Below are 15771 nucleotides of genomic sequence, written 5' to 3' on the forward strand. Positions count from 1 at the left end.
CTACTACAACTACTACCACTACTACAACTACTACAACTACTACCACTACTACCACTACTACAACTACTACCACTACTACAACTACTACAACTACTACCACTACTACCACTACTACCACTACTACCACTACTACCACTACTACCACTACTACGACTACTACAACTACTACAACTACTACAACTACTACCACTACTACAACTACTACAACTACTACCACTACTACCACTACTACCACTACTACCACTACTACCACTACTACAACTACTACCACTACTACCACTACTACAACTACTACGACTACTACAACTACTACAACTACTACAACTACTACCACTACTACAACTACTACAACTACTACCACTACTACCACTACTACCACTACTACCACTACTACAACTACTACCACTACTACCACTACTACAACTACTACCACTACTACCACTACTAGGACTACTACAACTACTACGACTACTACGACTACTACAACTACTACCACTACTACGACTACTACAACTACTACCACTACTACGACTACTACAACTACTACAACTACTACAACTACTACAACTACTACCACTACTACGACTACTACGACTACTACCACTACTACGACTACTACAACTACTACCACTACTACCACTACTACGACTACTACAACTACTACAACTACTACAACTACTACCACTACTACGACTACTACGACTACTACCACTACTACGACTACTACAACTACTACCACTACTACCACTACTACGACTACTACGACTACTACAACTACTACAACTACTACGACTTCTACAACTACTACCACTACTACAACTACTACGACTACTACGACTACTACGACTACTACGACTACTACGACTACTACGACTACTACGACTACTACAACTACTACCACTACTACGACTACTACGACTACTACCACTACTACCACTACTACGACTACTACAACTACTACCACTACTACCACTACTATGAATACAGGGCTCAGATTAAGGATTTTCACTCGTATAGCGGTGCTGCTAAACAACCCGTGAATTTTTTTGAATTTGTATAGCAATTTGATAATTGCATAGCAAAACACGAAAGTGACTAACAATCAATATTTTCCATTGATGTAACAAGATTATTTATTTCAAATGTATTCGTAAACATTTTAATTAAAAAAAACTTAAATCAACCTTGAAACACTTTTTAAATTTTTTTTCAAAATAAAACAGAAAACTTGCAAATAAAATTAGTTGTTGAACAAATTAATCAACACAGTCAGACAGTCAGACAGTCCATATCATCATCAATCACACGACTATTTGCAGGAGTCTCATTTACATATTAATTGTCTTTACACTCACAAAAAATATGTATTAAGCTTCTGATGGAAAAATAAAGGTTGCTCTGGTGTCCATTGTGGTGTATTTATTGTGTTATTTAAATTGTACCGCTCTATTTATTTATTCCAGCAATAAAACGTTACCATTTTTCGTTTTGCTATTTGATGACGGTCCCTAAGTACTCTCGTCTCTGCTCCGGCTGCACATTCGGATCCGTGTAATTCGCTGCGCCCAAAATACGCATCTGATTGTTAAAACGAGGTTGTGTCACTTGGCAGTGTAACTATGAATATTTTGACATGTGAATGATCTGCAAAGACTTTTGTGTTTAGGAGTTATTGACCTCGGAAGTCTGAATCTGAATATGACGCTAACTTTACCGCACGTGGCACAGTGTCCTACATGTGTCATGTCCACACAGCGTCCTACATGTGTCATGTCCACACAGTGTCCTACATGTGTCATGTCCACACAGCGTCCTACATGTGTCATGTCCACACAGCGTCCTACATGTGCCATGTCCACACAGCGTCCTACATGTGTCATGTCCACACAGCGTCCTACATGTGTCATGTCCACACAGCGTCCTACGTGTGTCATGTCCACACAGCGTCCTACGTGTGTCATGTCCACACAGTGTCCTACATGTGTCATGTCCACACAGCGTCCTACATGTGTCATGTCCACACAGCGTCCTACATGTGTCATGTCCACACAGTGTCCTACATGTGCATGTGTCATGTCCACACAGCGTCCTACATGTGTCATGTCCACACAGTGTCCTACATGTGCATGTGTCATGTCCACACAGTGTCCTACATGTGTCATGCCGTTATAGACGATCGATTGACAGTGATCAGTACTTTTAGGCGCTTTGGTGATACAATAAAACACACATTTTTGTATCACAAAAGCTGCGAAACAAAAACACTTTTTTCTGACGAATGCATCGCATTTGAGAGAAATTGCGTTGCATTTTGCGATACCGCTTATTCTGAACCCTGGAATACTACGACTACTACGACTACTACGACTACTACGACTACTACGACTACTGCGACTACTACAACTATCTAGTACAATGACTAAAACTACAACTTCTACTACAATAACCACTGTGACTACTGCGACCACTGCAACTACTCCACATGACTCCACATGACTCCACGCGGCTCCACGCGGCTCCACATGACTCCACGCGACTCCACGCGGCTCCACGCGGCTCCACGCGGCTCCACATGACTCCACGCGGCTCCACGCGGCTCCACGCGGCTCCACGCGGCTCCACGCGGCTCCACATGACTCCACGCGGCTCCACGCGGCTCCACGCGGCTCCACGCGGCTCCACATGACTCCACATGACTCCACATGACTCCACATGACTCCACGCGGCTCCACGCGGCTCCACATGACTCCACGCGGCTCCACGCGGCTCCACGCGGCTCCACGCGGCTCCACGCGGCTCCACATGACTCCACGCGGCTCCACGCGGCTCCACGCGGCTCCACGCGGCTCCACATGACTCCACATGACTCCACATGACTCCACATGACTCCACGCGGCTCCACGCGGCTCCACATGACTCCACGCGGCTCCACGCGGCTCCACGCGGCTCCACGCGGCTCCACATGACTCCACATGACTCCACGCGGCTCCACGCGGCTCCACGCGGCTCCAGCTTAATTTTAAACTTTGAGAAGAACCTGCTCTGACCCTTCTTCAACAAACGAGCTAATCTGACTGGACCTTTTTCAAATACACATTATTGAAATAAATGAACGAAGAGTCTTTGTGTAACTTTCTGGAGGCACGTCATCTGCACGGAAACAGAAAGTCAACACTTCTGAAGAGTCTCCATGGAGATACGTACGTTTCTACATAAGACGAGCAGTACGAGTCAGGTTTATGTCAGTGCGAGCCAAGAAGGACGCATGTGTGTCTGTGTTTTTTCGGTCTATTTCTAAGCACAAATCGTTGTGCAGTGGCGCTTCAAAGGTGAGATATCGTACATCCTTTTCACTCTGCGCTGTGTTGATGGACTCGTGACTAAACCCGGGTCAAGAATAGTTTCCAAAGACTTCTTCCTCTTCTTCCTCTTCTTCTTAAACTGCTGAGACTCGTGTCAGGAGCAGGAGACGTGTGAAAGTGCTGAGGTTTGAGTTCAGGCTCGGCGCTGTGACAGGTGAAAGGAAGAGTGTCCTCACAAGGCTCTGCTCTACACACAAGACGAGGACTACTGTGTCTGTGTGAGGGAGAGGGGGAGAGAGGAGGGGAGGGGGAGAGAGGAGGAGAGGGGGAGAGAGGAGGAGAGAGGGAGAAAGGAGGAGAGAGGGAGAAGGGGGGAGCGAGGGAGATGGGGAGAGAGGAGGAGAGAGGAGGAGAGAGGGAGAGGGGGAGAGAGGGAGAGGGGGAGGTAGAGGGAGAGGGGGAGAGAGGAGGAGCGAGGGAGAGAGGAGGGAGAGAGGAGAGAAAAGGAACAGTGTCCTCACAAGGCTCTGCTCTACACACAAGACGAGGACTACTGTGTCTGAGTGAGGGAGAGGGGGAGAGAGGAGGTGAGGGGGAGAGAGGGAGAGAGGAGAGAGAGGGGAGAGAGGGAAAGGAGAGTGAAGAGAACGAGAGAAAGGAAGGAGAAACAGGGGAGAGCGGGATTCACCAACTCTGCAAGTGTCTCGTGCATCGGTGAAGAAAGAGATGAAGAGGGGAAGAAAGAGGAGTGAAAGGAAAGAAGGGGAGAAACATGTAAAGGAGAAAGAGAGAGAAGGACAAGGAAAGGAGTGGGAGGGAAGGAGAGAGCGCTAAGGAGACAGTGGAGAAGGAGACAGGATGACAGTGAGCTTGTTCTCATCATAATACAAACTCTGGCCTCTGGTGCCTGTCACTGTGGACCATCAGAGACGTGTCCTGGTCCGACAAACCCCTCTGAGACCTGAAGATGAGGGTCCGCTTAGGGCTGTGGACCATCAGAGACGTGTCCTGGTCCAACAAACCCTTCTGAGACCTGAAGATGAGGGTCCGCTTAGGGCTGTGGACCATCAGAGACGTGTCCTGGTCCAACAAACCCTTCTGAGACCTGAAGATGAGGGTCCGCTTAGGGCTGTGGACCATCAGAGACGTGTCCTGGTCCAACAAACCCTTCTGAGACCTGAAGATGAGGGTCCGCTTAGGGCTGTGGACCATCAGAGACGTGTCCTGGTCCAACAAACCCTTCTGAGACCTGAAGATGAGGGTCCGCTTAGGGCTGTGGACCATCAGAGACGTGTCCTGGTCCAACAAACCCTTCTGAGACCTGAAGATGAGGGTCCGCTTAGGGCTGTGGACCATCAGAGACGTGTCCCAGTCCTACAAACCCCTCTGAGACCTGAAGATGAGGGTCCGCTTAGGGCTGTGGACCATCAGAGACGTGTCCTGGTCCAACAAACCCTTCTGAGACCTGAAGATGAGGGTCCGCTTAGGGCTGTGGACCATCAGAGACGTGTCCTGGTCCAACAAACCCTTCTGAGACCTGAAGATGAGGGTCCGCTTAGGGCGTGGACCATCAGAGACATGTCCCGGCCCTACAATATATATCCGTATAAAAATCTGTTCTGAGCATTTCTGACTCAAATCACTACCATTACAACTGCGCGCTTACATTCGCATGTCGGGGCAAGCTAGCTTTTGTTCATTTCCCAGTGTGAATTCCCTCTGCTGCCAGTAGGTGGAGCTTCACCACACAAATCCAGATGAGGGAATGGCACATGTGTGTTAAGTTCTACAACACGAGGAGCCAAAGTAAACGTTTAAAGGTCCATAACTTTACAAATAACGCAGAACATGAAGCACACAAGCGTGAACACGGGAAACATCTGGTCTTCACTGGAGGGAAGGAATCGGGAACAATCAAGCGATGGGGGACTCACCATGGTGGTCTCCGCGATGGAGCCGAAGCTGTTGATGAAGATGTTGCAGGTGACGTTCACGGGAGGACCTAAGGACAAGGGACACACGAGAGAAGAGAGACAGAGTCAGGCGGGACAACGAGGAAACGAGGCGGAGACGCTCACGGTTTGGGGCCAAAGAGCCGAGTCGCTTCTAGAATGAAAAAAAGAACGTTAGCCAAGTTAGCGAAACAGCGATCGTCGCGGCGTGTGCTTCGTGAACAGACCTATTCACGGTTTAAAAGAACGAACACGGAAGGTTTCAAGTAAACGCGGGTGCAACGATCCAGGTACACGCCCGACTACGGTAAAACTACTGAAAATAGCACTTCCTGCGCGTGACCAAACTGATCGGAATGTGTTGCTTAGCTGCGCGTTGTCGTATGAGCCGGCGACAGTCCGAACGTGGAACCAAACGTCAGCTCGTTCTGCCATCGCCGAGAGGACGGATTCCAATCACAAGCAAACAGAAGAATCAGGAACTATTCTACGGCGAGAAACGATGTCGGTGTGAAATATGCGGATGGGACGAAGCTCTCGGGCAGAAGAAGAGAGACCTGCTCAGGACGTTTAAGCTCGTGGATAAAAACGGCATTGTCACCAGGAGGTTTGTGGCTTTTGTCAGTTGGAATCATAAGTGAAGAGTCGACACATTAGACGTCTGAAAAAGCCTCGAGTTCTGTTAAAAATTATGATGTTTCAGTGGAAATATCTTTTTACACGATTCCTAAACTATTACTATTCACACAGTAATCTACAGCGGAGATGATGGTGCAGATCTACACGGCCATCATTGAGTCCATCCTCACCTCCTCCATCACCTCCTCCATCACCTCCTCCATCACCTCCTCCATCACCGTGTGGTACGCTGGAGCCACAGCCAGGGACAAACAGAGACTACAGCGCCCTCTGCTGAGAAGGTGATCGGCTGCAGACTTCCATCTCTGCAGGACCTGAACATCTGCAGGACTCTGGGACGAGCAGGTCGGATCACAGCCGACCCTTCTCACCCTGGACATGGCAGGAGGCCACTCCCCTCAGGCAGGAGGCCACTCCCCTCAGGCAGGAGGCCACTCCCCTCAGGCAGGAGGCCTCTCCCCTCAGGCAGGAGGCTACGGTCCATCCGGACCAGAACCTCCCTCCATAAGATCAGTGTCTTTCCCTCTGCCGTTGGACTCATGAACACGGCCTAAGCAGCTTCACTCACTGTCACTTCTATTGCACTGCATAACTTTATATTTTATATTTTATTATATACATATCAAGTTTCTATATCTGTGAATTTTGTTCATGACAGATGGCAATAAAAACTATTCTGATTCTGATTCTTAGTATGGATTCATGTGGGATCAATGATAAAGTGGGACATTCTGTAAATAAGTGGGACAGTAACCAAAATGACCAAAAGACAGACAAAAGAGACTTTCTACATTTGGCTTAGACAAAAGAAGTGCAAGTCACACATTAAAAAAGCAAAGCTGCAAAGACTAAAATATTGAATTTTAGTCCTGACTCTGGCACCAGCAGGAGGCCGGTCCATGTTTAGTCCTGACTCTGGCACCAGCAGGAGGCCGGTCCATGTTTAGTCCTGACTCTGGCACCAGCAGGAGGCCGGTCCATGTTTAGTCCTGACTCTGGCACCAGCAGGAGGCCGGTCCATGTTTAGTCCTGACTCTGGCACCAGCAGGAGGCCGGTCCATGTTTAGTCCTGACTCTGGCACCAGCAGGAGGCCGGTCCATGTTTAGTCCTGACTCTGGCACCAGCAGGAGGCCGGTCCATGTTTAGTCCTGACTCTGGCACCAGCAGGAGGCCGGTCCATGTTTAGTCCTGACTCTGGCACCAGCAGGAGGCCGGTCCATGTTTAGTCCTGACTCTGGGCACCAGCAGGAGGCCGGTCCATGTTTAGTCCTGACTCTGGGCACCAGCAGGAGGCCGGTCCATGTTTAGTCCTGACTCTGGCACCAGCAGGAGGCCGGTCCATGTTTAGTCCTGACTCTGGCACCAGCAGGAGGCCGGTCCATGTTTAGTCCTGACTCTGGCACCAGCAGGAGGCCGGTCCATGTTTAGTCCTGACTCTGGGCACCAGCAGGAGGCCGTTACAGTCTAATCAACTGGAGACAAATTCATGGTCAAGTCTTGTTTTGACACTACACTTTTGATTTTTGTCGATGTTTTTTAGTTGGCAAAAAGCTGCTGATGTTGATGGTTTGACGTGGCTGTTACAGTCCACGTCTGAGGACATTTTTACCCTCAGAGTTGTAGGTTTTAGAGTGAGACTCTGGCGCCGGCCGCTGACACATTCTCTTTGTTTCTGTGAAGTCCATCCAGAGTGAGGCTGATCATTATCTCAGCCCCTCACACTCTGACTCCACATGCTGCACCACTCTTCCTGCTGATCCTTTCCCTGTCGACCCTCCCTCTGCCGATCCTGCCCCTGTCAACCATTCCCCTGCCGATCCTTCCCCTGTCGATCCTTCCCCTGTTGATCGTTCCCCTGTCGATCCTTCCCCCTGTCGACCCATTACTCTGCCGATCCTTTCCCTGTCGATCCTTTCCCTGTCGATCCTTCCCCTGCCGATCCTTCCCCTGTCGATCCTTCCCCTGTAGATCGTTCCCTTGCCGATTGTCCCTCTGCCGATCCTTCCCCTGTCGACCCTCCCCCTGCCGACCCCGCCTCCCTCCGCACCACTCCCGGCTCTTCTCCGTGACAGCCGTGTAATTGGCCATCACTGTAATCCAGACCCTGTTTCAGCCGCTCGCTCCCTCGGGCCGTTGAATTAGACGCTGGGTTTAGCTCGGGACAGTGAACGCTGTGCGCGCGCTCGGGACAGTGAACGCTGTGCGCGCGCTCGGGACAGTGAACGCTGTGCGCGCGCTCGGGACAGTGAACGCTGTGCGCACGCTCGGGCCGCGACCTCGCAACGTGGCAGGCAATTCTGTCCACAGCTTTTCTGGACAAAAGAAACCGAGCTGTGCCATTTAGATTTAGCCATGTAAATGATTAGAATATGACAAGGAACAAGGGCTAGACCAAGGCTAAACCAGAGCTAAACCAGAGCTAAACCAGGGTTTGAACCAGGGCTAAACCAGGTCTAAACCAGGGCTAAACTAGGTCTAAACCAGGGCTAAACTAGGGCTAAACCAAGGCTAGACCAAGGCTAAACCATGGCTAGAACAGGGCTAAACCAGGGTTAAACCAAGACTAAACCAGGGCTAAACCAGGGCTAAACGAGGACTAAATCAGGACCAAACCAGGACTAAACCAGGGCAAAGCCAAAACTAAACCAGGGATAAACCAGGACTAAAACAGGTCTAAACTAGGGCTAAACAAGATCTTATTCAAGACCAAACCAGGACTATGCTTTTTGTTCCCTCTGGTCATCTGAAGTAGACGCTCCCGCTCGGGACAGTGAACCGGTCACGACTTCACAACAAAACACGCAATTTATTCCAGCGTTTCAAGGACAATGAATACGCTTTGGAAATGAGCAACGTAGTCGTGCTGTTTAGGTTCTGAAACGTAAACAGTTAGAATATGACGAGATACAAGGACGAGGTCAGGGCTAAACCGGGTCTAAACCGGTACTAAACGAGAACAAAAAGAGGACAAGAGTTCCTCGCTCCCTCGGGGCATTAGAAGCCGACGCTTAGCTCAGGACAGTGAACGCATCGCTGTGTGTGGACGGGCCATGACCTCGCAATGAAACACACAATTTATTCTGCTGCATTTCAGAGTCTGAAACTGGAGATATTTGTGGAAAAAACTAAAATAACTCATACAGTCGGTTTATTTGAACTTTATTCACACGGCAGCTAGCATTGGTTTTCAGTTAGCGTTCCATACATTGAAATCATGAACAGTAACGACAAAGAAGAAAGCAAATATTAGGCGGCTTCAAATATGATTATTTTGTTGGTTCTTACGATTACATTGCGACCTTGCCATCCCCACGACATCATTACCTGTCATTCCTCTGTTCACATTTCTCTGGCCTAAATCCTCGGTAAAAGACTTCGGAGGCCTTCGTTGGCCTAAAGCGTCAGCCTAAAACAAACTGCCGCTTTTAAGTCGCCGCTTTTCACCGGGATTTCGCTTCTTTTCCATTTCTGAGACTTAGACGGCGCGAGTCCCGCCCCCCGCCGCCTTTTCAGACGGGCATCGCTTTGAAGCGGGGATTTCAACGACAGCGCGGATCCTCGTAGGAGTTTTCAGAGCCTGAGCCGCTCCTGTCTGAAGCGACAAAGACGAGCCGCGCAACGCTGATAAAACTACACGGGGTTTAGGCGGGAAAAGCTCTGGCAAACGTTTACGCTCGCCGTCACCGCGCGGGTGCCTTGTGCATCACGCCAAAAGGTGTTTACGCTCAGTGAAGGCCGGGCAACGCGACAAGAACATGAATCACAATGTTTTTCTTCCCATCGAACGATCTCGATCTTATCAAAAACAAGCAGTTTCCAGAGCGTAAACACGGCAGATGTTTGACTGTTGCCGTTTCAAATAATTTGGACGATTAGAAATGAAATAATCTCCATTAAAATGTGTCGTTTTCAGTGTTATTCCAGTGCTCATGTGACACATTCATGGATTTACCTTGTTTTTACACTGGATACCTTTGGATCTGTAAAATCCTTGGCGTTATAATCTTGTTATTTTGCTGCTAATGTGAATAATAAAGTATTTATAGCGTAATTGCACTTAAAAAAGGAGGTATGATGTTAATAATGCTCAAGGAAACAACGGATCCTGGATCAACTCTTCTGTTTTCTCTAAACTCTAAAACTCTTCCAGATTTTAGATCAATTTTCTCTGTTATTTAGCCGTTTCTTACATACATGTTTGTTTCGTTTGTCGTTATTTTGTTTGTCGTTGTGTTGTAGAAGCTGCAAAGTCAAAAGAACTTGAACAAATCGTCAAGAAACGCGCGTCATGAGTTCATTTTTATGACATTAAAACAATAACACAAAAGGTTTGATCAAATCGAAGTCCAGACACGGCTAAACTTGCAACGTTTCACCGTTTCAGAATGACGATGAAACACGTACGGCTTTAAAACACGCACACAATCTGATCCCGTTTGGTAAAGTGCGTCTCTTTTTTCGCGTCGGAGCAGATGAAATACTGTCGGCGTTTAATGCGACGCGATATTAAAGTGTCCTTCGCGCGCTCGCAGTCGTCCTCCTCAGTCTCGCTTTGCACGAGGACACGATGCGTGTATTAGCAGCTCGTACACACACATTGGGATCACGGGGCCCGAGCGAAGTCCCGTTCGGACTCCGCCTCGGCCGCCGTGTGCCCGCGACGCCTTCGAAGACGCGCGGGAAACGTGGGCGCAAAGAGAATAACGAAACGTACGACCGGGGTATATACTCGTACATGAGCGACGGGATTTAGCTTTACACTTTAGCACTTTAGAGTTTGGCGAAGGAAGTTCTCGATACTTTCCAGATTTTTCAATTGCCAATTCAACAGAAATGTGTCTTTAAATGTCTTAATTGATAGTTTCAGTATCGAACAAATGCGACTGGATTGTAAAAAGACCTGCCAAAGCGAAGCTGTATCACTTACGCTCGATATACGCACAATATTCACGGGCCAAATGTTCAGCAAGTATCTTAAAAATGACATTCAGCATTTCCTCGTGTTTCCCGCCTCTAGAATGTGCGTCGACGCTTGTGCATTTCCTCGTTTCTCTGATGCGCTCGTCTCTGATTGGTCAAAGAGTCGTCTTCTTCGGGGATTTAAAGCGCCTCCTACAGGTCGGACGACTCATTGAACTAAAATGCATTTATGATAAATATAATTTGAATTTTGCTCAAAATGTTATCACAGAATAGCACATTTTACAGGTTTACAATTTCACTTCCTGTTTGTAATTGATGACATCGCACTAGGAAATTACCCAGCAAACACTGGGCCAAAACTCATCTAATTTCACCATTTGTTTTATTTGCCAAATAAAAATATATGAGAGCGACTTTATTTTGTTGAGTTAATGTTTAAAGAGTCAAAAAAGTTGTTTCATTGTGTAAATTCTTCATAAACTTTGACTGGAATGAGTGTCCCTGGTGTGATGTCACTTCCTGTCCCTGGTGTGATGTCACTTCCTGTCCCTGGTGTGATGTCACTTCCTGTCCAATTCTACAGATTTTTAAAGGTTTTCTACACAAATACCTGCTGGATGGGTGTAAAACTATAATTAATATGAACAACGGGTATAAATACATCAATTAAAGTCAACATTAGAACATCCTAAAAACCTGACAGATGCTCTTTAACCTGGTCGGAGCAGGTTTGGAGCGTTACCACGGAGACCGGCCCTGACAGCGCGCGACGCAGATGTGTTTATTGTGTATTGTTCACAGACGAGCGGAGAAAAGGCGTTGAAACGCGCCCGTCGAGTCGCTCGTTCTCTTTATTACAGACGTGGACGATAACGTTATAGATTATGCGAGCGTAATAATCGTTTACTATGAATCACGTGCGATCGAAAATACACCGCGGAAACATTAAAAGAGTTTGTTATTGCTCCGTTCGTTAAGAGAACAGGTAATAATGGAGTCGATCATAAACTTCAGTGTTCATTTGCAGTGCCAGCTCCCAGAATGCAACTCTGCAACAAAAAGTGCAGACGAGGGTTCGGCGTTTAGCAGCCGCGCGAAACAACAAGACCAGCGTTTTGTTAATTACAAGAGTTCATTCGACGTGATTATGCCGAGCGTCGGATGTGAAAAAAGTATAAACAAAGAGCAAGTTTTTCTTTTGTTTTTCATTTTCGAGCAGCAGAAAAAATGTCAATTGACTTAAAACAGAACAACAGAGTCAAACGTAAAAGAAACGAGAATTTAACTATTTTTTTTTATCTACTTTATCCCATTTTTGTTGATATATTTTAGTGAACTCAAAACGGTAAAGCGCCCCCTACAGGTCGGACGACTCATGAACTAAAATACAGTAAAGTTTTATATATTTAAAATTTTGCTAAAGATGATAAAAAATCTTCTCACAGAATAGCACATTTTTAGGTTTATAATGTCACTTCCTGTTTGTAATTGATGACATCATAGTAGGAAATTACCCAGCAACCACTGGGCCAAAACTCATCTAATGTCACCGTTTATTTATCCGACAAATAAAAATATATGAAAGCGACTTTATTTTGTTGAATTAATGTTTAGAGCGTCAAAAAAGTTGTTTCTTTGCGTAAATTCTGCATAAACTTTGACTGGAATGATGGTGTGATGTCACTTCCTGTCCTTTTTCTACAGATTTTTCAATGTTTTCTCCACAAATACCTGCTCAACTGGCTGAAAACTATCATTTATATGTACAACAGGTACAAATACAACAAATAAAGTCAAAACTAGAACATGGTAAAAACCCGTCATACGTCACTTTACGGCGTAAATATGACCAAAGCTGGACTCAAACAAACTACAGAAGCTTTCTCTAAATAAACATGCCGAAGCTACAGAACAGACGACCTGGATAAACAAACACATGCTCTCTCCACTGGACATGGATTATGATAAATAATGTAAATGTGAGGTACAGAGTGCACATTAGAGCAGAAACAGAGCTATAAAAAGAACAAATGAAGGTTTTCTCTGCGCTAGAATCAGCTGGACGTTAGAGACACGTGAATAAACTCAAACAGACGCAAGATGCATCCCAGAAAGAACGTTTGACCTCTTTAGTCTCCTTAGTTTAGTTTGTTTACCTCTTTAGTCTCCTTAGTTTAGCTTATTTACCTCTTTAGTCTCCTTAGTTTAGCTTATTTACCTCTTTAGTCTCCTTAGTTTAGCTTATTTACCTCTTTAGTCTCCTTAGTTTAGCTTATTTACCTCTTTAGTCTCCTTAGTTTAGCTCATTTATCTCTTTAGTTTCCTTAGTTTAGTTTATTTACCTCTTTAGTCTCCTTAGTTTAGTTTATTTACCTCTTTAGTCTCCTTAGTTTAGCTTATTTATCTCTTTAGTCTCCTTAGTTTAGTTTATTTACCTCTTTAGTCTCCTTAGTTTAGCTTATTTACCTCTTTAGTCTCCTTAGTTTAGCTTATTTACCTCTTTAGTCTCCTTAGTTTAGCTTATTTACCTCTTTAGTCTCCTTAGTTTAACTTATTTACCTCTTTAGTCTCCTTAGTTTAGCTCATTTATCTCTTTAGTCTCCTTAGTTTAGTTTATTTACCTCTTTAGTCTCCTTAGTTTAGCTTATTTATCTCTTTAGTCTCCTTAGTTTAGCTTATTTATCTCTTTAGTCTCCTTAGTTTAGTTTATTTACCTCTTTAGTCTCCTTAGTTTAGCTTATTTACCTCTTTAGTCTCCTTAGTTTAGCTTAGTTACCTCTTTAGTCTCCTTAGTTTAGCTTATTTATCTCTTTAGTCTCCTTAGTTTAACTTATTTACCTCTTTAGTCTCCTTAGTTTAGTTTATTTACCTCTTTAGTCTCCTTAGTTTAGCTTATTTACCTGTTTAGTCTCCTTAGTTTAGCTCATTTACCTCTTTAGTCTCCTTAGTTTAACTTATTTACCTCTTTAGTCTCCTTAGTTTAGTTTATTTACCTCTTTAGTCTCCTTAGTTTAACTTATTTACCTCTTTAGTCTCCTTAGTTTAGCTTATTTATCTCTTTAGTCTCCTTAGTTTAGTTTATTTACCTCTTTAGTCTCCTTAGTTTAGCTTATTTACCTCTTTAGTCTCCTTAGTTTAGCTTAGTTACCTCTTTAGTCTCCTTAGTTTAGCTTATTTATCTCTTTAGTCTCCTTAGTTTAGTTTATTTACCTCTTTAGTCTCCTTAGTTTAGCTTATTTACCTCTTTAGTCTCCTTAGTTTAGCTTATTTACCTCTTTAGTCTCCTTAGTTTAGCTTATTTACCTCTTTAGTCTCCTTAGTTTAGTTTATTTACCTCTTTAGTCTCCTTAGTTTAGCTTATTTACCTCTTTAGTCTCCTTAGTTTAGCTTATTTACCTCTTTAGTCTCCTTAGTTTAGCTTATTTACCTCTTTAGTCTCCTTAGTTTAACTTATTTACCTCTTTAGTCTCCTTAGTTTAGCTTATTTATCTCTTTAGTCTCCTTAGTTTAGTTTATTTACCTCTTTAGTCTCCTTAGTTTAGCTTATTTATCTCTTTAGTCTCCTTAGTTTAGTTTATTTACCTCTTTAGTCTCCTTAGTTTAGCTTATTTACCTCTTTAGTCTCCTTAGTTTAGCTTATTTACCTCTTTAGTCTCCTTAGTTTAGTTTATTTACCTCTTTAGTCTCCTTAGTTTAGTTTATTTACCTCTTTAGTCTCCTTAGTTTAGCTTAGTTACCTCTTTAGTCTCCTTAGTTTAGCTTAGTTCCCTCTTTAGTCTCCTTAGTTTAGCTTAGTTACCTCTTTAGTCTCCTTAGTTTAGCTTATTTACCTCTTTAGTCTCCTTAGTTTAGCTTAGTTACCTCTTTAGTCTCCTTAGTTTAGCTTAGTTACCTCTTTAGTCTCCTTAGTTTAGCTTATTTACCTCTTTAGTCTCCTTAGTTTAGCTTAGTTACCTCTTTAGTCTCCTTAGTTTAGCTTATTTACCTCTTTAGTCTCCTTAGTTTAGTTTATTTACCTCTTTAGTCTTGGTTTAGTTTATTTACCTCTTCAGTCTCCTTAGTTTAGTTTATTTACCTCTTTAGTCTTGGTTTAGTTTATTTACCTCTTCAGTCTCCTGTGATGCTGGAGCAGTGATGCTGGAGCAGCAGCATCACAGAGAGGGAGGAAGAAGCTGGACAAAGCTCCGTCCTGGGCTGTCCCCTGGACTCGTGCAGGAGGTGGGGACAGAAGGGTCCTGGCTAAACTCACATCTCTGCTGGACCATGAGTGCCGCCCCCTGCAGGACACTCTGTCCCCTGCAGGACACTCTGTCCCCTGCAGGACACTCCGTACACTCTGTCCCCTGCAGGACACTCTGTCCCCTGCAGGACACTCTGTCCCCTGCAGGACACTGTCCGCTCTGGAGAGCAGCTTCAGTGACTGATCCACCCTCGCTGTGTGAAGGAGACGTTTCACAGTCTGTCCTTCTGCTGCTGTCAGACTCTAACAAACACTGTCCTGAACATGTGCAATACTGATGTAACCATGTGCAATACTGATGTAACCATGTGCTATACTGATGTAACCATGTGCTATACTGATGTAACCATGTGCAATACTGATGTAACCATGTGCTATACTGATGTAACCATGTGCAATACTGATGTAACCATGTGCTATACTGATGTAACCATGTGCAATACTGATGTAACCATGTGCAATACTGATGTAACCATGTGCAATACTGATGTAACCCTGTGCAATACTGATGTAACCATGTGCTATACTGATGTAACCATGTGCAATACTGATGTAACCATGTGCAATACTGATGTAACCCTGTGCAATACTGATGTAACCATGTGCTATACTGATGTAACCATGTGCTATACTGATGTAACCATGTGCTATACTGATGTAACCATGTGCAATACTGATGTAACCATGTGCAATACTGATGTAACCATGTGCAAT

The 15771-nt window shown here is 45.1% G+C and overlaps 1 protein-coding gene across 1 annotated transcript in view; it reads right to left on the reverse strand.

Annotated features, from left to right (window-relative positions):
- The window catches only part of glra1 (glycine receptor, alpha 1), a 158704-nt gene that overhangs the window by 52315 nt on the left and 90618 nt on the right, over positions 1–15771 (reverse strand). Inside the window, exon 3 of the mRNA XM_072440040.1 lies at positions 5237–5304. Within this exon, the coding sequence (XP_072296141.1) occupies positions 5237–5304 (68 nt within the window). The remainder of the gene's footprint in view (positions 1–5236; positions 5305–15771) is intronic.

This window comes from Eucyclogobius newberryi, unplaced genomic scaffold, assembly GCF_026437365.1.
Source record: "Eucyclogobius newberryi isolate DKJ021-1_F unplaced genomic scaffold, fEucNew1.0.hap1 SCAF_11, whole genome shotgun sequence".
NCBI classification, from domain to species: domain Eukaryota; kingdom Metazoa; phylum Chordata; class Actinopteri; order Gobiiformes; family Gobiidae; genus Eucyclogobius; species Eucyclogobius newberryi.